Raw genomic sequence first — 24,293 nt, forward strand, 5'->3', positions numbered from 1 at the left:
CTGGTAGACGTTTAGCTAAACGCGGAAAGCTCTAATTTTGTCGCTCTTTTTCGTAAATTTCGTAAAGTTTGGACGGCTAAAAATGGTAATTTTGTATTACAAATATCCTGTACTCCACCTTTTACAGACTACATTTTTATTATTATGACTTTAAAGTAGTGTAAATGAAAATTAGACGAAATCAATTCTCTCCAGAAATTACTTCAAAACAAGTGACAATTTCTCTGAAAATCGACTTAATTTCAACTTAATTTTTATACTTATACAATCTGCAACATTTGCTGAAACTGTTCTTATACATAAATTTGTATAATTTACCACCATAATTTTTTGATGAATTTTTAAAAACTGCCCCTTCTCTTCATATATTACCGGTGACGCACGCTCGCGACCCCATTAATAAAAGGCAAGATAAGAAGACGTGCTAATAAAAACCAATACTTGTTATTAAGATATTACGTAACTAAAGTTGCATAATGTGTGTGTGTTTAACGATTTTTTTTAATAATTTCAACGACTAAATCTATCAATTTTAAATTTTTGCTCCAAAATCTGATCCGTCGTCCGTCTTATCGTGCGTGCGTTTATATTTTATTTTATTTTTTATCTACTGTGGCAGCATTATTCACCTTGAGCCGCATCGACTTCAAGCAAAAAGCGAATCTCGTGCCCGTGAACATGGCCGATAATCCTAAATGCAACACGGAAAAATTCAGTGCAGGTAATCTGGCATGTAGCACAGGCTCGCAGCCGGATTTAGACAAATTAAAGGATACCTACCTCAGCGATCCTCAAATCACCTCTTTTATATAATACTAGCTGTTGCCCGCGACTTCGCACGCGTGGATTTGTATGTTGGTGGTTATATAAGTCTTATACATGAGCATAGAACATTATGCAGCAAAAGATATCAGTAGGGACGGTTAATCATTGGTTAATAATTATACAATGCATGAAATTTGTCTTTCACAAACTACGAAGTTTCAAGCCCCTAACTAAAAAAAATGTTCAAGATACCCACTCAACCCACTTAGAAGATTTTCAAGTCCACTACTTATTAAAAAAAAATGTTCGCTCCCGATGCAAACTTTATTACTTAATACAAACTTCAAAAACGGTGAAATCAGCTTTCGTCTATTTTAATGTAATGCCCTTTTACCAAGTTTCAAGCTCCTACCTTAAAAGAAAACTTGTACCACATATAAACTTACATCCCCTTTTTAACCCCCTTAGGGGTTGAATTTCTAAGAACGTTGAAATAACTTTTTTTGTTATCTTATACAATGCTTTTCTAAGAAGTTTCAAAGCATTTGTAATAGATTTAAACTTTCAACCCCTTTATATTTAAAAACGCTTATATTACTTTTCTTGTATTCTAATAATATGCCTTTATACAAAGATTGAAGTGCCGCACTAAAACAAAGGTTTGATTTCCATACAAATTTTCAACCCATTTTTTACCACCTTGGGGGATGAATTTTCAAAAATGCTGAAATTAGTTATCTTCTCTTTTCATTAAATATCTTTCTACGAAGTTTCAAGTATCTAGCTTTAAATAAAATTAGGACCCCCAAACTTTCAACCCCTTTTTAACCACTTTAGGGGATGAATTTTTAAAAACGCTGAAATTACTTTTCTTGTATTCTAATAAATATTCAAGTCCCGGTACTAAAAAAAAAGTCTGACCTTCATATAAATTTTTAACCCCTTTGCACCACCTTAAGGGATTATATTTACACCACCGACCACACTAATGCATACCCCTGGTACCCATTGGCCATTACACGGGCATCTGTTTATATTCATACATTCATTTCATTTATTCATAAACAATACAATTGTGTCTGAATATTACTAAGTTTCCTTATCGCTCATTTTTTAATTTATTCCACATTGTTAATTCGAGTCAACCCATTATCACATTATTCGTTAAATATAATTTTAAATTCATTATGATTACGACTTAATATTTTAAGCCGAGACTTGGTTGCAGAGTGATATTTTGGACTCGGAACTTACAGTAATAACATAATTATACTAATCTATGCTCAGAACTTTGTGATTTCCGATACGATGTATTCCGGTGTGACAGGAATCTTCACATAAACAAGTGTACGGGCGGCGGAGTTATGGTGTGTGCCCGTCGCGTCGCAACGCATTATTTGTGCCGCGGTCTACCGTGAGTGGACATGCGCCCAACCGATTTAATTGCTGCATTAGCATATTTACCACCTGTTGAGGAAAATTTGCCTTTAAACTTAGATGACATAAAGATAATATGACGCGTGTGATCGAAATATTTCCCTCTTGTAACTATCTATTATTAGGAGACTTTAATTTACCTTATATGTCATGGAGTAATAAAGTAGGTTTATCTTTGTTAAATCAGGGCAGGTTAGATTATCAAAGCGCGGCGTTATGAGACATGCAATATTTTATCAACTCAGTACAATTTTATTACGAACTCATGTGGCTTGACCTTAGATCTGTGTTTTAGTAATCTGCCTATGCTCATGTCCCAATGTCAACCAATTTCTAAGTTAGATGTTTATCACCCACCACTCTAAATTGATATCTTAGATCTGTTTATAATACCTTTAAAACATAACACGACACCTCGCTTTAACTTTTTCAAACGTGATTATGTTAAAATATATGCACACTTAAGTAGTACAGACTGGAATACAATTTTAAACACAAGCGACGTAAACGAAGCTAACATTTTTTATAACACGCTAAAGTCGCTAAACGATTGTTTTCTTAAATTCGTACCTGTATCATACCCAAAAAACGACGCATAACCCTATTTGGTACAGCTTCTCGCTCATAAAGATAAGTAATTAAAGAAAAAACTAAAGTCCATCGAAGGTGGAGAAAGTTTTTAAACACGTGATTACGACAAATTTTCTATGCTTAGAGCTAGGCAGAAACGTGTACAGTGAATGCTTTATAGCGTTTTAAGAACAACTGCAGTTCTTGGCTTTCAGGTCAGATTACATCGATATTCCCTCCGGCGTGCCCCAAGGCTCCCATCTCGGTCCTCTCTTTTATAATGCTTATATAGGGTATGAATACGTGTTTTGTCACCGCACGCCAATAGTATTTTATACAACCGTGATATAATAGAGAGCTTTTCAGTCGAGTACCGTGTTTAAGCAACGAAGCTTGCTGAGTTGCTTAACTAAGGTACGAGATTGAAAAGCTTGATTATATCACTATTGTATACGATACTTTTTCTAAGAGACAAAAAATTGTAATTCTAGATTCTAAAATGACAATGAGAAATCACGTTGACTCCATTGATAACAGATCATATCGCAGTTTAGGCTTCGTCATGAGGACCTGTAAACCTTTCCAAAGTTTGTCATGTCTAAAAGTCGTATATTACGCATATGTGAGATCCATCCTTGAATATGATCACCTATCTGGTCAGTTTGTTACGCTGTTCGTAAAGACCGCATCGAAAAAATAAAAAAATAAAATTGTAGCCCATTTAAATTTTAAATTTAAGAAAACATCTGTTGGGTACATAGGTAATTGCCGGGAATAAACCTCATTACACTTGAGGATAGGCGCAAATTGGCTGATATGAGTCTACTTTTCGATATAATTAGAAATCGTTTAGACTGTCCTTATCCTTAGCTATTATCTGGCCTATCGTTTCGGGTTCCAAGCACACAACTCTGTTTCATGTTCCCTTCCACTCCACTAACTATGGTTCTAACGCCGTGTTATCACGGATACCTCACTTGTATAACACTGAATTCTGCACTGCTGATCCTTTTGTAGGGTGTAAATATAAATATAATATATATATTCCGTTTTGATGAGAGAAAACGAAATTTAATACTAAATCAGTTTCTGTCTTAATTATTCTCGTCATTCGTTAAATAGGTACCTAAATATACTTGTACATCTTATTACAATTTATCTAAGTATTTATATCATAACTTTTTTAAGCCATGTGTTCCTGCCAGGGAAATGTAATTAGTTGAACGTTATAAGAAGATACCTTTCTAAATTCGAATTCCTACTTATTCTACTAATTATAAAACTTCAGTTCGAATACTAGGTCCAGGTGTTTATTTTGTGGATTTTGGGCTGGTGTCTGATTTGCATCTAATGCAATATGTTATGGTTTTGTATCAGGAGTAAATTAAATTAAATTAAAATAGTTTTGAAGTAAATTAAACTAGATTACTTAAACATTTTACAACCAGTATCCGGTATGTAGTGTACTTCTAGCGTATAGAGCATTTGTGTGTATTGTTTATTCTCGTTGTTTTCTTATTTTTGTTATTTTTAATTTTTTAATCGTTACGTAATGTAATTGAATGGATGACTGTTATTGGCCTTATTTTATGTAAGCATTAACTCCACGGGTTAAGGAAACTATCTAACTTTAAAATGCAATGTTTTATTGTCATGGTACATTATAAATGACCGTTTGTTTCTTGTTTCTTAATAAATAAATATTTATTTACATATTAAATATTGTACGAGATTGTCTGACACTATACGACGTCAGTTTGCAGCAGCCTGTATCATGCTATCTTCGTGGCTTTGAAGTCATTCAAACTGCATATCGCGATCCTCAGCAATGACGGAAGAACAAAGAAAAAAAGGTGTAGGTACTAATTAAGTTTGTCAACTATTAGTTATTCTGTTTTTAGATTGTTATCGGAGGATGGTCGAACACAAAAAGCGTAATAAGAAGGAGAATCTGCTTCCCATGGGAGAGAGAAGAAGTCCAAACTCCGAATATATTGGGCGGGAGCGAATACCGCGGCTTCTGGGTCAGGTGGGAGAGTTCCACGATCCTGGTGGGGCGCCAGGGCGAGGCCAAGCCTTTTTTGACTTGGCTTGATCTCGAGCCTATGCCGGTATCATATTTCGGTGTGCATACAGGCTTTGGAGCTACTGGCTTGTGGGAGATTGGTAAGCTTCCAATATATCACAAGAAACTTCAAAATGTAACCAGCTCGTTCTGACATATTAGTGTCCAAGCTAGATTAGATAGTTCTAATGCAACTTGGAAATTTAGTATGAAAAAAAAACAGCCACAACCGAATACAGAACCTGTCTTCTGGGAAAGAAGTTGGTTAAAAATAGCAGTTTACTCGTAGTATTAGGTATAAAATTCATTTCATAACACAGCTCAAGAAGCGATAATCTTGTGATGTGGTTGTTAAATAGAGTCAACTTCACTTTATACTATAACGAATGCGTTTTAATTAGTAACATTAGACTATTGATAGAAAATAATGACATATCTCTATAATTCTTGCAATATAAAGCGGAATCAAGACTGTATGTATTTGATTTACTTAAAATTGATAGTATGTTTTTAATTTACAGATAATTTACAAAACGGTGAAGGAAATAAATGTGAGTTCTGAACACCTATACTTATTGGAGTTATAACCGAAATCGTTAGTTGCTTTCGAGAATCGTGCTTACGTCCTATCTACGATACACATAAATACACGTTTTATCATAAATGTGTTAATGTTATCTCATTTCAGCTGTGTTACCTACGGGAGACAATACAGAGTATCAGTTTTTCCAAATATCGGGTCGCTCAGTGAACTTCAAGGTGCGAGCAAATAACGATGTCCATGTCGGTCTTTTCTCAGAACCCCGCGAAACAGACCCCATGTATGAGGTAGGTACGCAGCGTGCGTCAAAATCAGGCGTGTTTGCGATATGAATCTTACTCTACACCTCACTTGTAAATATATGTACTCCAATGTTATAATATTAATGGAGTCTGCGCTTTTGATCTGCATAGGTCTTCCTGCGTTCCTGTTGTTGGAGATTATGTTCTTGAGCTTTGGCGAGATTATCGCTGAGTCTCAACAGGTAGGGTACGTGTTATCTGGGGTATAAAGTTATCTGCTTGGATAACTGCCCGCAAGTCATGTCTATTCTCTACCGGTGATCGCATCTCTCTCCCGAAAGAGAGGTAAGTAGGCGACTTCGCGGTGCTTTGGGTGAAAGCGCTGTTCATGGCGAAGCGTATAGCAGGAAGGGCGCTTGGCCAGTTAGTGTGGTTCTCTTCAACTATGATGGCGAGTTGGCTCTTGAGGTCTCTATTTTTTCTCTCTACTGGGTTTGATTCTGGATGATAAATAAGTCTTAGATTCTGTTATACTCCTAGGGTGTGCATGACTTTCTGCATGACTTGGGACACGAATGAATGAATGAAATGTATTTATTTGTCAGAATAAACCACACCATTGTCAGATATTACTCTTCTAGGAAATCCGTATCTGAGGAAAACTTCTTCAACTAGGGTTTATGGCGCAAGCTTCTGCTGTTGCTGTAGCTAATGAGAATAATTTGGCGCACTTAGTGGCAGTATCCTCTAAAATAAAAATCCATCGTTCGTCTTTCTTTATAGTAGGTAAAGGTCCAAATAGATCTATTGCTATAACAGTACCTCAAATCTCTGAGCTGCATGGTATTGAGGTCTGCAGTAAACCTCCAGGTTTCAAGTTGGATGGTTTGTAACGCTGGCACTCATTACAATCTCGTATGTATACTGTTATATATCTCTTCATACCAAGGAAATTATACCTTTGGCTCACTCGTTGGTATGTTCTTTCAACTCGGTTATGTCCAGCTTTAGGAGCATCATGTATCATGTAGTTTCTTTAAAATCTCCTTTCTCATGGACTGTGGTACGACAAGCTGAGGGTCGTTGCTCTCGACGTCAGGATTGTACGTGAGAGAGATTAGAGAGAGATAGATATAGATTTTGAGATTATGTTCTGGAGCTTTGGCGATTTTATCGCTAAATCTCAACAGGTAGGGTGTTATCTGGGGTATAAAGTTATCTACTTGGATAACTGCCCAGCTAGCTCAGTCGGTAGATCATGGGACTCTTAATCTCAGGGTCGTGGGTTCCAGCTCCACGTTGGGCGCCACGTATAACTGGGGATGGTCAAAAGGGTCCTTTGACTTGCACAAAATAACTATAAGAAGGGAACAATCGCGGAATATCATAAGGTCACGTACAATGCATCTCGAAAGGCAAACAGAATCGGACTGCTGGCAGTATGATTTTTGCCGTACTGGTATGGCGCACGCGAGGTGATTGAGTGATTGGTTTAGAGTGAATGTGATGTATGGTAAGTGTATGGAGATTAGCGGATTCACAGACGTGTGTATTTGGGTGTGGAACTAAGGGCTGTGCTACAATGTTATATAAATAATTTTACAGTACATATGGTGCTACTTTCTCGCACTAGTGCGTAATAGAGCACTTTTCGTGCATATGTCGAATGTTTAAAGGGCCATATGTACTGTAAAACGTTGTACGATACACGTGCGAATAGGTAATTCGCAACTTGTGTCGATTTAAAACACTCCCTGCGGTCGTGTTTTAATTTATCGCCACTTGTTTCGAATTTCCTCTTTTCCGCACTTGTATCGTAAATAACTATAACCTTAGTTCAATTTAGAACCAACTTCTGGGGGCTTTTACTTTAGTTTCATACTTATAAAGTTCGCTCGAGCCGTAAGCTTACATTTGATTTTAGATACAATAATTATAACCTGTAATATAAGAATCTGATATTAGTTAAATTCAAATATTCAAGTTAATTTTGTTTCTAAGTATAATTGAAGTGTGGCAAAGCACAAAAACTGTACACACAGCTGAAAAATCGCATGGGCACTTTATAAGCGAATTAATTTATAATGTGTCCACTCAATATTGTAGCTCAATGCACATCGAGAGGTGATTGTAAAAAATATTTTCAGATTGTTATTGGAGGTTGGGGAAATACAAAGAGCGTAATCAGAAAGAAATATTGCCATCAAAAAGTCGAAAAAGTCGAAGTTTCGACACCAAATTACTTGAATGAGTATCATTTACCGAGGTTTCTGGGTGCGCTGGAAGAATGGTAAAATCTCTGTGGGACAGGAAGGATCTAATAGGTCGTTTATGTCATGGGACGATTTCAACCCCATACGTGTGACCCATATGGGTTTACACACTGGATTTGGGTCTACTGGCACTTGGAAGATCACAAGTAAGTTTCCCCTTGCCAGTACATTTTAGATTCATAAAAACAACAGGGAGATAACCAAATTTGTTGAAAATAATTATATTTAAATGCTTTTCGGATCACGCTCCTCTTCAGCTATTTGAAAGTCTTATTTTTACGAAACGTATTTGTTAAACAATGGAATTCCTTGGATTATTTTTCAGATGAATCTCGTAACAACGCTGAAGACCGTAAGTATTGAATACTCATTCGATTATTAAGAGTATAATCATCTATAGTTTGACAAAGGACTGTCTCATTTCAAACATAGACAGAGATAATCATACCATCTTTGTCTTGCACAAGTACTAGCAACCAAAAGAAAAGGATGAGTATAGTTTTTTGTTCTTATTTACTGACAATTTGGTTCGACCAACTATACGCTTATTTCTAGTGTAGTAGGTAAGGTAAACGTACTAGTAGTGCTCGAAATGTTGATGCGCAATGGATAACACCCTGCGACATGTACTGGGACCGTGACGAGCACTAGTACGTTTGCCTTATGTATTTCTTATTTTGACTTTAAATATACCCGATTACTAAAAGTACATACGTATAGAGAAATCTATTATAATAAAAAGTTCCAGATATTGTGACTGGTGACAACATCCAGTACCAGTACTTACCGATTTCAAGTACATCGCTGCATTTCAAAGTGCGGGCTCGTAACGACGCCCATGTTGGTCTTACATCAGGACCCCAGGACACTGACCCTATGTATGAGGTAAGTTCTTATTCAGATTCAGTAGGTAATGGGTTCGGGTTATTTAGGTGACAAGTAATTTTCAACAATCTGGCTAACTGCAAAAAATTAGCTACAGTCCGTTAACTCTCAGAATGACATTCGTTTTTCGGGTAAAATCGGACGTAATCGCGTAATAGAAAATGACAGTGTCTTACTGATTTAGTTTCAAATGTTGCAATCCAACACCCAAAGAGTGCAGTCGCCTTTTCAGCCTTAAACTATATAGAGTAGTTAATACCACCATAACTAGTAGATAAATATGTAATTTCATATTTTTGGCAATTAATTTAAAGGGGACTCATCTCAAAAAGGGTATTTCTGTAAATGGTCAATCACGAAAAATCATATATAAAGTATAATAAATATTTTTGAAAAGAAGCGGAAACTTTTAAGTAAAGTGATAATTGTAAATATTTTAATAAAATTCAAGACTGGGATAGAAGTAACAGGAATTTCAAAAAATACATTAAGAAAAATATTAAGCGAAGCCGACCGAAAGCCTCCATCCATTCCCATTGCCCCATTGAAACGCCAAAGAAAAAGAGACCGAAAAAGGACTTTGTGTTAAATCTGGAAAGTTTTGATTACGATGTAATCTGGAATTTGAAAAATTGTATAATTTTACCATATGAATTAAAATATAACAAATACAAAACTGCCGTCTCAAGGAAAAAAACCATAACTGACAAAAAGTAAGTTTCGAGAAAAAGCCAAAAAACTTTGCGCTCCTGTTCAAATAGGTTAAATTCTAAGTACAAAGTTGAAACTTTTGTTAATGAACAAAGTAATAGTGTAGATTTTTTATGGATTATAAATTATTCGATTATCTATTTATTTAAATAAGTTATTTAGAAAAAATAGTTACTACCTCGTAAAACAAATAGAATAAAAATATCTTTACTAAGATTAAATGACATAAGTGCGTACTTATGTTTTTTGTGTTAGTTTTGCACTACGATGTCTAAGAAATAAAAGCACAAGTACACAGTTGTGCTTATGTTACTAATCGATCTAGAAGCTGAAAAAGCACAATTGGGTATGATAGATACGGAAAGGAGCGAGTAAAACCACAGACGGCCGTTAGCGCACTGACATATATTTCAACGAGTAACAGCGTGTGGACGCAGCCTCACGCACACATATGCAACACTTCCTCCCCCTAGTTACATAACTAACCTAAAACAATTCTTAAAAATATTTCTTAAAACTAATATTGGAACGCTTCCGTAATATTCTTTTGGGGACTATTGGCGCATTGCTCGCCATGTCTGGCTTCTGGCCTCCTGCTTCCGCCTCATGGAATTCATCCTCATCATCTGAGCTTGTCACCTCTTTCCTTACTTCGCTCTTTGCCTTACTTTCCCCCTCTGCGGGGTCGTCCGATGATGGGGCTAAAGTCCCCGTGAGTGAGGGACCCGGCGGTAGTTCATGGGTTGACATCGGCAATGGTGACGGCAGTGGAGTTGGTGGCGATGGCGTTTGCGGCAGCGGCGGTGGTGGCGGCGGTGTTTGCGGCGGCGACGGTGGCGGCGGCGGCGTTTGCGGCGGCGGCGGCGTTTGCAGTGCAGAGGGTAAGGATGTCTCAGGTAAGTCACAATCCAGTGCGTCACAATAGTCCCAGTTACTTTCAGTACCTTTGTACTTAAGTATATGATTTTTATGTTTTTTAATCAACGCTGAAGTAGTAATGTATTTTATTAAGTATAAAACTTTGCCTAGTCTTCTGTTAACCACGCCTTTAGACCAAGTGAACTTATTTTTATTAGTAAATTTTTTGTATAGTACGCGCTCGTCGGTTGTAAAAGTTTCATTGTTCTTCCTATTTAACTTGTTATTCTGCGAACACTGTTTATTTTTGATAACATTAGCAAGGGTGACCGATGAGGATGAAGGCGTTGGCGTAACCGGGTGCAGTAAATCTAAACGCGATCTTAGTTTGCGTCCATACACTAGTTCAGTTGGCGAAGAGCCCGTGGTAGAATGAACGGAGTTCCTGTAATTGAACAAGTACTGTAATAGTTTAACCTTACTATCCCGTACATTAAGCCCTGTTATTAAACTAGATTTGATCCCTTTTTTGATCACTTTGACCATACTTTCCGCCTGGCCATTACTAGCCGGATGGTATGGTGGTGACGTCACGTGTTGTATCCCGTTTAAGTTACAAAAAGTGGTAAACTCGTGCGAACAAAAGGATGCACCGTTATCACTTACGATTACCGTAGGTAACCCGAACCTTGAAAAAAAATCACATAATTTATCTATGACCGCCATTGATGATGTCGAGTTTCCCATATCATAGACCTCCACCCATTTGGAATATGCATCCACAGCGATTAAATATGTGTGGTTATTTATAGGACCCAGGAAATCAATGTGGAGCCTAAAAAAAACCGTGGGGGGTAGGTCCCAATGTGCCAATGGAACCCGCGCCGGAGATGGGCGTAATTGAATGCAAACGTCGCACGAACCTATCATTTTTTCTATCGCCTCGTCTATACCGGGAAACCATAACCTTGAACGTGCCTCCGCTTTAGTTTTAACGATACCTAAGTGTGAGGTATGTAATTCAGACAACACTTTCCCCTGCAATCTTTTCGGTATCACGGCTTTATGGCCCCGCATAATACACCCGTTTTCAATTGATAGTTGTGTACGACATAAAAAGAATGGTTTTATTTTTATATCGTTAACTTTATGAGGCCAGCCATTCACGGTATACTTAATTACCTGTTGGAGAACAATGTCTTTACTAGTTTCATTACGAAGCTCATTAACAGAAATTGGCAAATTACCATCCGTGACAAAACAAATGTATGCAGCTCGATCCCAATCATCGCGCGGGTCGACCCGAGTTTTATCCTCCCCGCCCCCTCGCGGCGGCAGACAAGCCCGCGACAAGTAGTCCGCGCTGTTATCAGCGCTGCGTACGTATTCTATGACGTAATTATACCCACTTAGAAACATTGCGTATCTCTGTAATCTATTCGCAGATACTTCGGGAATGCCACGCTCGGGATGGAAAATGCTGGTTAAGGGCTTATGATCTGTACGTAAAACGAAGGGTACCGACCTTCCGTACAGGTACTGGTGAAATCGACGTATACCAAACACGATACTAGTGGCTTCCTTCTGTAACTGCGAGTAACGTTTTTCGGCCGCGTTAAGACTGCGCGAGGCAAAGGAAACCGGTCTTTCGGTGCCATCTGATTCGATCTGTGATAAAATGGCAGATAGCCCGGTGGGGGATGCATCAACTGTCAAGATGACCTTCGCGTTAGGATTGAAATGCGCAAGTACCTGATCCGACGCTAAGACACTTTTAATCTTTTCAAACGCAGTGTCATGCTCGCTAGACCAATGCCACTTTATTTATTTTTTTTAATAGGTCATACAATGGGCTCAAGATTGTTGATGCTTCCGGTACAAAACTCCGGTAATAGTTTATGAGTCCCAAAAAAGACTGTAATTCGTTAACATTTTTAGGTTTTGGTGCATTTACCATCGCTACTATTTTATCCGATGATTTTTTTAAACCGTTTTTACTTATGACGTACCCTAAATATGAAACTTCGTCCTGGAAAAACACGCACTTTTCCTTTTGTAGGGTTAACCCCGCTGATTGTAATCGCTTAAGGACTGCGTGCAACCGGTCTATGTGCTGTTTTTCCTCACTGCCCGTGATGAGCACGTCGTCCAACAAACACAACACGCCATCCATGCCCGCTAGTAGCCCCTCCATAGCACGCTGAAAAATCCCTGGTGCCGAGGATAACCCGAACACTAACCTTGTATATTTACAAAGGCCTCGGTGTGTATTAATACACGTTATATTTTGTGAGGCCTCGTCGAGCATAAACTGATTATATGCCATCGATAAATCGAGTTTTGAAAATTGTTTGCCACCACATAGTTTAGAAAATAACTCATTTGCAGTAGGTAGCGGGTATTGCTCAACGACTAGTTGTTTATTAATACTCACCGAGTAATCTGCGCATAGTCTAACGGTTCCGTTTCGTTTTAATACGGGGACAATTGGGGAGGCATATTCAGAGTGTTCGACCGGAACGAGAACGCCTAGATTGACTAGCCTATCTATCTCCTTATCGATTTTATCTCGCAATGCGAACGCGATCGGCCGGGCTTTAATAAAAACCGGTTTAGAGTGTTCTTTTAAAGTTAATTTAATTTTAGTTTTATTGTAACACCCGAGTTCATCCGAGAAAAGCTGAGGGTATCCCTTTTGTAACCGTTTAACTATAGTTTCATCACTACAATAATGCACAGGGGTTAATTGTAAATTAAATGTAGAAGTGAAATCTCTTCCTAGTAGTGCGGGGCCCTCATCACAGACTACATATGCGTTTATCGAATGCGTGCTCCCCGCATATGAAATGGGTAGTGGAATCATTCCTATACACTGAATACGTTCCCCAGAATACCCGTGCAACCTTTTGCTCGTGGATCGTAAGGGAATGTCACTAAAACTCTTATTGTATGTATTTTGCGGTACAACCGTGACGGCACTGCCCGTATCAATTTCAAATTTAAATTGTTTTTTACGAATAGTGACGGTTTCGACCATAGGCTCTCCGCGAAATGAACGAATAAAATAAATCTTACCGTCGTCATCGCCCTCATCCTCTGGTCCCAAATTAACGTATTTCACTTTACACATTCTACGCAAATGTCCCTTTACATGACACTTTTTGCACACGAAATTTGTAAATCGACACTGCAGTCTTATGATTTGTGTAACCGCAAACCGTACACGGAACCTTCGCGCCGACACCTGTTTTCTTCGGAATCTTTGATATCTTCAACAGCTGATCAGTGCCGGGTTCGGAACCCGACGCCGTAGCTCCCGCGCTGGCGCACCGAATAGTTTCTGCCAACTCGACAGCTTTAGCCAGCGTCAAATCCTTCAACTCCCGAGCATAAAGTTTCTCCTTCTCCCGGCCTGGCAACATGCCTATCAGGAACCGGTCACGCAGTGCCTCTTCTACATTAGCAAATTCACAGTGTGCAGTCAGACCACGGAGCCTCGCCGCCCATTGCGTGTGAGACTCGCCTACCTGCTGTGACGCGGAGTAGAACTTATGACGCTCCCCGAAGCCCACCCGTGTCGGTGTAAAATGTCCGTCCAAAAGCGTCAAAATGTCCTCGAATGGCACGCTTTCCAATTGCTTTGGCAACGCTAAATCCTCAACTAATTTATACGTGCCTTCGCTGAGTGCGCTTAAAAGAATGGCTTTCCTCTTCTTCCCCGTAGCATCTGTCGTCCCGTCCACATCATTAGCCAAAAAAAATTGTAGAATCCTGCCTTTGTAACTCTTCCAACTTTGGCCATCGTGATCAAAAATAGTTAAAATCCCGAGATTAGCACTTGCCATGATTTTTTTTTTTGCGGAACGGGTAGATTACGCACGCGAGTCGCCACTGATAGATACGGAAAGGAGCGAGTAAAACCACAGACGGCCGTTAGCGCACTGACATATATTTCAACGAGTAACAGCGTGTGGACGCAGCCTCACGCACACATATGCAACAGGGTACTTTGTGGTTTTTTTGCTTAGTTAAAGTTATCAAATTATGATTTATCTCGTTAAAGGAATTCATAAAAATACGATGAGGAATCAAAATTATTTATTAAAAGAAAACAAATAAGATACTTTTAGAGATCTTTGAGTAATAATGTAACACAAAACTAAAATTAACCACAATTTGATTGCACTAAGTAATTACTAATTCTTTGAGATACCCTTAATAATCGCAACTCATAAAACAATTACGATCATCGCCAGGCTCAAATCCGAGTATCGTCGACTTACGAAAATTGCTTCCAGAATAAGAAAAAACCAAAAACATTAAGATGTCACACCAGTCATGCTCCCTATTACGAGTTAAGAAAATTTTTGTGGTGGAAATTGGAAGAGTTACGAGGAACAACTGAATTGTTATAATTACAAGTTATTACATGACATTTCGGAAGAAAAAAAGGTCTCTCTCTTGATAACAAAATTAAATAGTAAGGTTTCATATTTCATATTTCATATATCTTTATTGCGTCCATGTTCATTTTACATAGGATGGTATTGAAACATTATAAAGTCGGTACATGGTACCCTGTTAGGGCATGGCAATATAATCTTAATACTAATGGTGACTATTTACAAATAATACTAGACTTGATGTAACATAATTTCAGAATACATTGCAAAATTTCATTGTAATAAATTATATAAATCCTGTATAAATCTTAATTTAATGGGATAGGGATTTATGCGGCATTACTTATTTTATAATTGTACAATTCATCATTATAAAATAATTACAAATTAAATGAAAAAATTAAAATTACATGTATAATAAAAAATAACAATAATAATATATAATTTAAATGTTTGCGAAGGATTATGTCCTATTGATACCAATTTGGCAAAGCGTCATCATTTAAATATTCTTGAATAGTATAATAACATTTCTCTTGAAGTAGTTTAATTAAATTACCTTTAAATGCTTTGTCGTTTGTTTCATGTAAAAGTTGTTGGGGCAGCTTGTTTGCTATTGTAACGCATCTATAATAGGGGCCGTTTCTGTACATAGCTAATTTTGAAATCGGTAATTGGTACTGAATTTTGTTTCGTCTATTTGAGGTGATTTTTTGTAAGGGGAATAAGTTTGTGTTATTTCTGACAAACATCGCCGCTTCCATAATATATATACATGCTAACGTTAGAATTTTATGCCTTATAAAGTGAGGACGGCAGCTATTAGGTATTCGCGTGTTGGTAAGGATGCGTATACAATTTTTCTGTAAGATAAAAAGTTGGTGTACCTCTGTGCTGTCACCCCACAGTATTATACCGTATTTAAGCCAGGAATTCGCATACGCGTAATATGCTGACAAAGCAGTTTTAAAGTTTGTGTTTATTTTAAGCACACTAAGAGCGTATATAAATCGGGACAGCTTTGTGTTAATTTTTCCGATATGGGATTTCCAATTTAGATTTGAGTCTATATTTATTCCTAATAAGTTAAATTCCATTACTTCCTCTATAGGCGTATCTTCAATTTTAAGCGTTATTTGTAGTGATTGCTTCTGTACCGGTTTGAACTGGATAATTTTAGTTTTCTTCAAATTTATTTCAAGATTATGGTCATCGAGCCATTTTTGAGTTTTTGTAAATATGTCTTGTAATTGATTATTGCAATATTCACTACTCGTACAACTAAATAATAAAGAAACGTCATCCGCAAACATTATACATGTTGTGTCTAATATTTCAGGCAAGTCGTTCACATATGCTAAAAATAATATACATCCGGCCACGCTTCCTTGGGGTATTGAGCACGAAGTGTATCGCGTTTCTGATACTATGTCCTTTATTTCCCTAGAATCTTTGCAAAAGTGGTTAATTTGTACGTACTGACTGCGGTTTTCAAGATACGACTTAAACCATAGATAGGCGTTTCCGCGAATACCCATGCCGTTTAACTTTGACATCAGGATTTTATGGGAAACTCGATCGTAAGCCTTTGTCATATCGAGCAGTAAACCTACGCCATACTGCTTTTGATCTATAGTACCGAGGATTTCTTGGACGTAATTGTAGACTGCAAGTGTAGTAGAGTGGCGTTTTCTGAAGCCAAATTGATTTTTGTTCAGTACGTTAAATTTTTCAAAGAAACTATATACTCTATTTATCATTGCTTTTTCAAAAAATTTTGAGACGGCCGGTAAAAGAGCGATAGGTCTATAATGGTTTGGGTCTTTGCTGTTGCCTCCTGGTTTTAAAAGGGGCTTAATTTTGGCGATTTTTAACCGGTCCGGAAATACGCCTTCATTTAGCGATTGGTTGATAAGTATGTGCAAGGGTGTGACTAATTCCGCTGCACACATTTTTATTAGTATTATGACACATTGCCATTAGGTGCTCTAAATATACCCAACCCAAATTTTTAATTCTAGACAAGCTAAGGGGCTTGAATAAATGTGCCAATTTTCATATGTGCAGGTTATATAAAGGTTTCAAGTTATGAAGGGGTCAAAAGTAGCTCGAAATGGTTCGTGTAATATTACACACGGTTGCTGCTTTTTCTTTTAACTTGGCTGGACACGCTGCGTATGCTCGTAGGCGTATCTAGAGAAAAAAAAAAGAGCTCTTGTATTTGAACCAGGCTGGGGTAGTTTTAAAAAGGCAAATATAACCCTGAAACTGAAACCAAATGCCAAGCCAAAATTTTTCCTGCAAAAATGTCCTTTTGTATTAAAATCTAAGGTTGAAGTAGAATGCGGTACACCAATATACGTTAACACCTCATGTTTTTCAAAATAGGCAGGAGTTAATACGTGCGTACTGCGTTGTACTCGCAACCTCTTCCAAAGGAAAAAACCGATCAAGCCGCACGCGCCAAGTGAACCGCCCGAAATCTGTCTTTGAGGAGACCGGAGGGGGACTACCTACTAGCCTGATAAAGCATAACTGACAACAATGTTTAAGAAATAAACCACAAGTTCACTGTTTTTGAAACCGACACTAAGCAGAAAAAGCATAAGGAAGAGTCATACGAGACAGAAAAAACATAACGTGCAACTTATGTGTTTTTAGGTTCCAAGAGTTATGACTAATAATATTTTTTTACTAACAAAAATGAACATTTTTGTCAACTTAAGGGTTTTTTACATAGAAATTTTATGTAATACTAAACTATGGTTTTTCTTCTTATGAAATAGATGTTGGGCTTAAATTCAACACAAAAGGGAAAAAAAACACAAGTTGTCACTTTAGTACTTTTCTGTCTATGAATATATACTTATGCTTTTTCTTTCTCAAAAAGGAACTAACTTTACCAAAATGGCGTGTAGTTATGCTTGTCTAAATCTTGACCTGTTAGAGATAAAGAAATAACTGCTAGATAGAAAAATCACATTTTTCTTCCTGATTTCGAGGGTGTCAATAACTCAATTTCGCAAAAATTGACACTTATGGTTTTTCTCCTTAAGGCGGCAGAAAATACAAATAGTTTATTTCCAGAAACATTAGAGCATTTACAATTTATACTGACCCCCACACTAGGCAAAGCCTGTCATATCTATCATACGATTTACTTAAAGATATACATAAGCGGCTATAGCAGCCATGTAGAAAAGAAAAATTAAAAGTAGAATAAGGTAATTCAAATTAGTAAAGCTTAGTAATAAATAATACAACTATATGTAACATAAAAGATAAACATATACTTAAAGCCTAATTCTGATTGAGTGTCAATGCGTTGTGTGTGTGTGTGTGTGTGTGTGTGTGTGTGTGTGTGTGTGTGTGTGTGTGTGTGTGTGTGTGTGTGTGTGTGTGTGTGTGTGTGTGTGTGTGTGTGTGTGTGTGTGTGTGTGTGTGTGTGTGTGTGTGTGTGTGTGTGTGTGTGTGTGTGTGTGTGTGTGTGTGTGTGTGTGTGTGTGTGTGTGTGTGTGTGTGTGTGTGTGTGTGTGTGTGTGTGTGTGTGTGTGTGTGTGTGTGTGTGTGTGTGTGTGTGTGTGTGTGTGTGTGTGTGTGTGTGTGTGTGTGTGTGTGTGTGTGTGTGTGTGTGTGTGTGTGTGTGTGTGTGTGTGTGTGTGTGTGTGTGTGTGTGTGTGTGTGTGTGTGTGTGTGTGTGTGTGTGTGTGTGTGTGTGTGTGTGTGTGTGTGTGTGTGTGTGTGTGTGTGTGTGTGTGTGTGTGTGTGTGTGTGTGTGTGTGTGTGTGTGTGTGTGTGTGTGTGTGTGTGTGTGTGTGTGTGTGTGTGTGTGTGTGTGTGTGTGTGTGTGTGTGTGTGTGTGTGTGTGTGTGTGTGTGTGTGTGTGTGTGTGTGTGTGTGTGTGTTATGTTTGGATATTATCCTATATTCATAAACCGAATATTAAGCATAATGTCATTAAATTAGAGCTTATTTTACATTGAGACAAGAGGTATCCTTAACTTTTTGCGGTTACTTTAACTTTTTGTGAGTTAATAAGAAAGCAGAACAGAGCAGTATCACCTTCGCGTGTTACCGCCGATACCCGATGTCTTTCTAAAATCCCAAGGTCATTCTCAGAGTTAACGGACCTGAACCTGTCACCGAGAAAAATTATTTCATGTACAATAATATTCAATGATGTAGTCATGGTCGAAATCAAAGTTCATAGTCAATGGCGTAGGTAGGTTGAAGATACGATACCGAAAAGACAGTTCGTGCGTTGCACTTTGCGTGCGTTTCATCAGTTCAGTTAGGTGATTTTTTTCATCGGTCACATTGCAGATCGTCATTGGTGGTTGGGCGAACTCAAAGAGCACAATTAGAAAAAGATGCTGCCTTCCACCTGAGAGAGATGAAGTTCAGACACCAGAAATCTTAGACAACGCCGGTTTCCGTACTTTCTGGATGAGTTGGGACAAGGGAAATGTTATGGCTGGGCGGGAGGGAGAAATGAGCCCCTTTTTGAAGTGGCAAGACCCTGATCCTTTCCCTGTGAGCTATTTTGGCGTGCACACCGGTTTCGGGTCTAGCGGGACTTGGAAAATTGGATCTTCTACTATTGATGATCGAGTTAGCCACAGTAAGTCTTAATACCCAATAAATCCAGACCCAATAAAGCTATTGGTTTTTAATTATTTATTTAAATTTAAATTAAAATGATATTGGAAGACATGAGTGGATGAATATGTTATGTAAAATTGTTCATAATTTGTTTTTATGCAATAAATGTGGATTTGAAAATTTCACATTTAATACTTTGGGCCATAAAAGCCCTAAAGTAATTGATGAACGTAGTATTATGTATACAAAAAAGTTAATTTCTCCGTGGATCAAGGCGGTAAGTGCGCATATATAGCATGTCCGTTCAATTTCACTCTGTTGACGACATGGAAGAGAAGAACGTGTCATGTTTGAATCATAGCATCTTCATCCATGTCAGGGGGTATTTATTTTCACATAAAGGAGTAAAATATTCAGATGAGGTTCTTCTCCTCTTAAAATCACTTTTTTTGCTGAACTGGATTTAGATTTAGCAGTATTATTGTAAAATGTTTCGGAGTAATGGATTCCGATTCTGAATTGAAAACAAAAGGATAAAAAAATAAATTAATTTTATTAATGTGTGATTTTTTAACGTGAATGTAGGTGTTATGTGACCTTTATTCATTAAAGTATAATAAATTCAAATTCAAATTCAAAATTGTTTATTGCAATACCATACCACCACCATATCATACCACCATATATTATGTTGAGGCCTAGGCTTCTTTCTAAGTACTGCAGGGATGCCTGTTGGAACTTCAATGAAGACTTGTTATTGTGTAAATTATTTACAAAGATTTATTTTATAACTTAGGACAACTTTATCGCTCAATGTAGTTTCGAAGATTACTTAAATATTTATCTTATTTATTTATCTTTTCGATTTTTAAACATTTTCTACAGCTTATCAGCTTATTATTTATCATCTTTACCTGCGATTTACTCAAAAGTTAAGTTTTTGTAGGTAACATAACATGTTCATCCACTCACGTTTTCAATTAGAAAATTAATTGCTTTTAACAACTAATAAATGGAAGCTTAAATAATAAGTAGTACAATTTTCGACTAACAGCCCTCTAGTTTGGAATGCCTTAGATTGGCTTATAGCAAGTTTTAAAACCAAGAATGTGCCTTATCAAATTCTGCCGAATGCATAGTTAGGAGGTATGTTTAATAAAGTCTGCCTAAATACTTCTTCCAGAGCCGGTAGTAATCCCGCTGGTACTGCCAGCGGAAACTCCGGCGCCGACAGTTTGCGCGCCGACGCAGACGCGCCTATTCATGGGCACAGCCTGTGCAGGGCAGGTCTTTTTCGAGGAGAACTTCGACGCTCTGCGTGAAGATGTGTGGCAGGTCCAGCATTACGTGCCCATTGACCACCCTGTGAGTTATTAATTGACATCTTCGAGAGCCCTAATACAGTATTGGTCATGAATCTCTTGACTTCTATCGTTCCATCATATTATGGTACCTACCTTACCGTTCTGGATATCCTGAACAATCTTTTATGAGCTTAATTTATCTCCTTACGCATTAAAATGACTGGCAAAATTATTTATTTCAATTGACCAATCAAGCAGTAAAAACCCAGAAACTTTTCTTGACTATCTTATTCCGGACCACTGAATAATCTCTTATGAGCTTTTATCTCCTTACGCATTAAAATGACTGTCAAAATTATTTATTTCAATTGACAAATCAGGCAGTAAAAACCAAGAAACTTTTGTTGACTATGTTATTCCGGACCACTGAACAATCTCTTATGAACTTTTATCTCCTTACGCATTAAAATGACTGTCAAAATTATTTATTTCAATTGACAAATCAGACAGTAAAAACCCAGAAACTTTTCTCGACTATGTTATTCCGGACCACCCTGTATACAAACCTTTTGTTTTTAGGAGCTTCCATTCGTGTCATACCAACGCTTCACCGTTTCCGTAAAAAATGGGTACCTCCGCATTACACCTGCATTGCAGCAGGTCCAGCCTGGTTTCACTTACTACAGTTTATATGGCTCTTTGGACCTATATAATGGGTAAGAATTGTAACATCTATGTGTTTAAAACAAGTTAATGTATTTTTATGTGAAACGTGAGTGAAAGGTAAATTGCGGTTTACGATTTATGACGTATTAAAAAAAAACTACTTACTAGATCTCGTTCAAACCAATTTTTGGTGGAAGTTTACATGGTAGTTTTATCGTTCTCTTATTTTAGAAGTTATAGGGGGGGGGGGGGGGGTCACGCACACATTTTACCACTTTGGAAGGACATCTCGCGTAAAATATTGAGTTTAGAAAAAAATTATATTAGAAACCTAATTATCATTAAACCTATCCATAGATACCCCACACGTATGGGTTTAATGAAAAAAAATTTTTTTTGAGTTTTAGTTCTAAGTATGGGGAGCCCTAAAATTTTTTGTTTTTTTCTATTTTTGAGTGAAAATCTTAATGCGGTTCACATAATATATCTACTTACCAAGTTTCAACAGTATAGTTCTTATAGTTTCGGAAAAAAGTGGCTGTGACATACGGACGGACGGACAGACAGACAGACAGACAGACAGAAATGACGAATCCATAAGGGTTAAAATTAAAAAATCATTCATGGGTAACTGTGTAAGATTTTATAATAAACTTCCAAATATCATTACTGAATTATCTGTTAAGAAATTTAAAAAATATGTAAAACGTAAACTATCTCTAAAGCCTATTATAGCACACAAGACTACATGAATGATGAAACACCGTGGGATTGTGATTGAAAATAATTAATTATTTATTATTGTGTTAATAATGATGAAATTGATAATTCAATGAATACCTATATTAGGTAATCCGTATTTTTTGACATTTAGATTTTTATTCTAGAAAGTTTCTAGACTAGTATTTTTTATACAATTTCGGTGTTTGACGATCCTTTTGTGAATTCTTATTATTAAGTTTGACATATCTACCTATATAATAATTTAATGTTTTTAAGAATAATAATAACTGCATCAATAAATTGCTCTGATATTTAGATTAAGGTAATATTTAAAACTTGACAATTTAAAAGTGCTTGTTGCTAGGCCTATTTGAATAAAGATGATATTGACTTTGACTTTGACTTTGGTTCCGTTTTTTGCCATTTGGCTACGGAACCCTAAAAACGAGTAATTAGTTGAACGTTTGTTTCAAATCACATTCTTGAACGCATTGTTGTAAAAGCAACAGTGAAGGAAAAATTTAATGACAGTGGTTCGGGCTAAACTAACTGGAAATGCCATCCAAATTGAAAGGAAGTTGGCCAAATATGTGACCTCAAAATGGAGGTGGCTGAACGCTTGATTAATCAGTTATACCCAACGTGTTTTTGCCTTAAACTCTTTACTTTAACAACACTTATGTTTTAAGATGTACATCGGGACAGTCTTCTTCGTGCCATATAGAAGCTAGCGATGGCGCGTCCATCATACCACCGGTGGTGGGAGGTCGTGTCACTAGCAAATCTAGTTTTGCTTTTACGTATGGTATCATCAGTGTTAGAGCCAAATTACCTCAAGGCGATTGGATTTACCCAGGTAGGCTACAACCATTCCTATAAATAAAGGTAGCATATTTTTTATGTATTTAATACGAAGCAAAAGAGCAGACGAGCCGCCTGTTGCGGGTCGCTCCCCACCGATGTGGAGTGTTTGAGGACGAACTGGCTGTTGGTGTAGGCCAGCTCTTCGCTACCGATCGTTACAGACAAACAGACGGACATTGGCGTCAAACATAATAAATATAACACCCCTCTTTTTGCGACGGGGATTAACAACTAAGATAAAGACAGCAACTTGTCTACCAATGCTTCAGTGACAGCGTCACTGGGACATTTACGGGAATGTTGAGAAATCGTTTTGAATGTTTCCTTTTTCCAGAGATTCTGCTAGAGCCGCTGATAAATAAATATGTCTATGGAACTAAGAACTCGGGGATGCTGAAGATAGCGTGTGCACGTGGAAACTTAGATCTCACAAAAGGCTCGACTCAGTTTGGAAATAAGGTATGCAGTAGGAAAGTAGGACAAGAATCATCACTTCTATTTATAAGTTTTTAATAAACCCAACACAAGCTGAAATAATAGTTACTAAATAAGATAATATTAAGTCCATTCAAACTTAAACTTTGGCAGCAAAATGATTATTTTGTTTTCATTCGCCCGTGCGCCTCGCTCGCGTCAAAATAATACACGCACAGGCGAGTACGAGAGAGATAACAATGACATCATTTGTATATCAAAGTGTACGTTTGAAATAGCCTCTAGTTCAAATATAAAAAAATATAAAAATGGTATTTATTTATTTATACAAGGAATTCCAACAGCTATGAAATATTAGTTCAACTTTTTAAACAACAATACAGAGCCAATTATAGGAACTCGCAAAAAGAAACTGAATATATATGTATGAATATATATATGTTCCACAGTACACGCTACGATACCATTGCACAGTATGTGATACAATATTACTACAGTATGGAATATATCAAAATAATAATCGTAATCGCTTATACATGAATTTAGCTTATTGTTTGTTTTATGTCTAAGTCTGTTCGTCCCACAGATATAGAATGTACAAATGTACAACATACGTAAGCGTCATCTGTGGGTCGTTAGTAGTAGAACTAGGAATATTTTTTTTCATTAGTGGACAGATATAAATAATGTTATTTTATTTCAGGTACTATATAGTGGCCCCGTGATAGATACAACGTGTCACAACGCATTATTTGTCACTAAAGCATCTAATAAATATTGGGGCGACGATTTCCACGTATACTCCGTCAAATGGACCCCGGGTGAGGGAGGAAATATATTATATTTACCCACAATTCATCGTCGAGACTAACTAAAAAAACAGTTGAGACTTATTTGAAAACACAAAGATTGATGGATGGACTTTGTCCCTTAGATAAATAAAAAAATG

General features: G+C 37.2%; 2 protein-coding genes and 1 non-coding gene across 3 annotated transcripts in view; 2 read left to right on the plus strand and 1 right to left on the minus strand.

Annotated features, from left to right (window-relative positions):
* Positions 1-24,293, plus strand: part of LOC134743727 (uncharacterized) — a 50,538-nt gene that overhangs the window by 24,500 nt on the left and 1,745 nt on the right. Inside the window, exon 20 of the mRNA XM_063677340.1 lies at positions 24,048-24,165. Within this exon, the coding sequence (XP_063533410.1) occupies positions 24,048-24,165 (118 nt within the window). The remainder of the gene's footprint in view (positions 1-24,047; positions 24,166-24,293) is intronic.
* Positions 6,854-6,926, plus strand: Trnak-cuu (transfer RNA lysine (anticodon CUU)). The gene has a single exon. It is a non-coding gene; the product is annotated as a tRNA-Lys (tRNA).
* LOC134743781 (uncharacterized) lies at positions 13,459-14,344 on the minus strand. Its single transcript, XM_063677436.1, has one exon. The coding sequence runs from the start codon at positions 14,190-14,192 to the stop codon at positions 13,479-13,481; it is 714 nt and encodes a 237-aa protein (XP_063533506.1). The 5' UTR covers positions 14,193-14,344; the 3' UTR covers positions 13,459-13,478.

Source organism: Cydia strobilella, chromosome 8 (assembly GCF_947568885.1).
Source record: "Cydia strobilella chromosome 8, ilCydStro3.1, whole genome shotgun sequence".
Classification (NCBI taxonomy): Eukaryota; Metazoa; Arthropoda; class Insecta; order Lepidoptera; family Tortricidae; genus Cydia; species Cydia strobilella.

What these genes read in the sequence shown, in the direction of transcription:
- LOC134743781 (XM_063677436.1), bottom strand. Translation starts at nt 14,192, where the DNA reads ATGGCAAGTGCTAATCTCGGGATTTTAACTATTTTTGATCACGATGGC.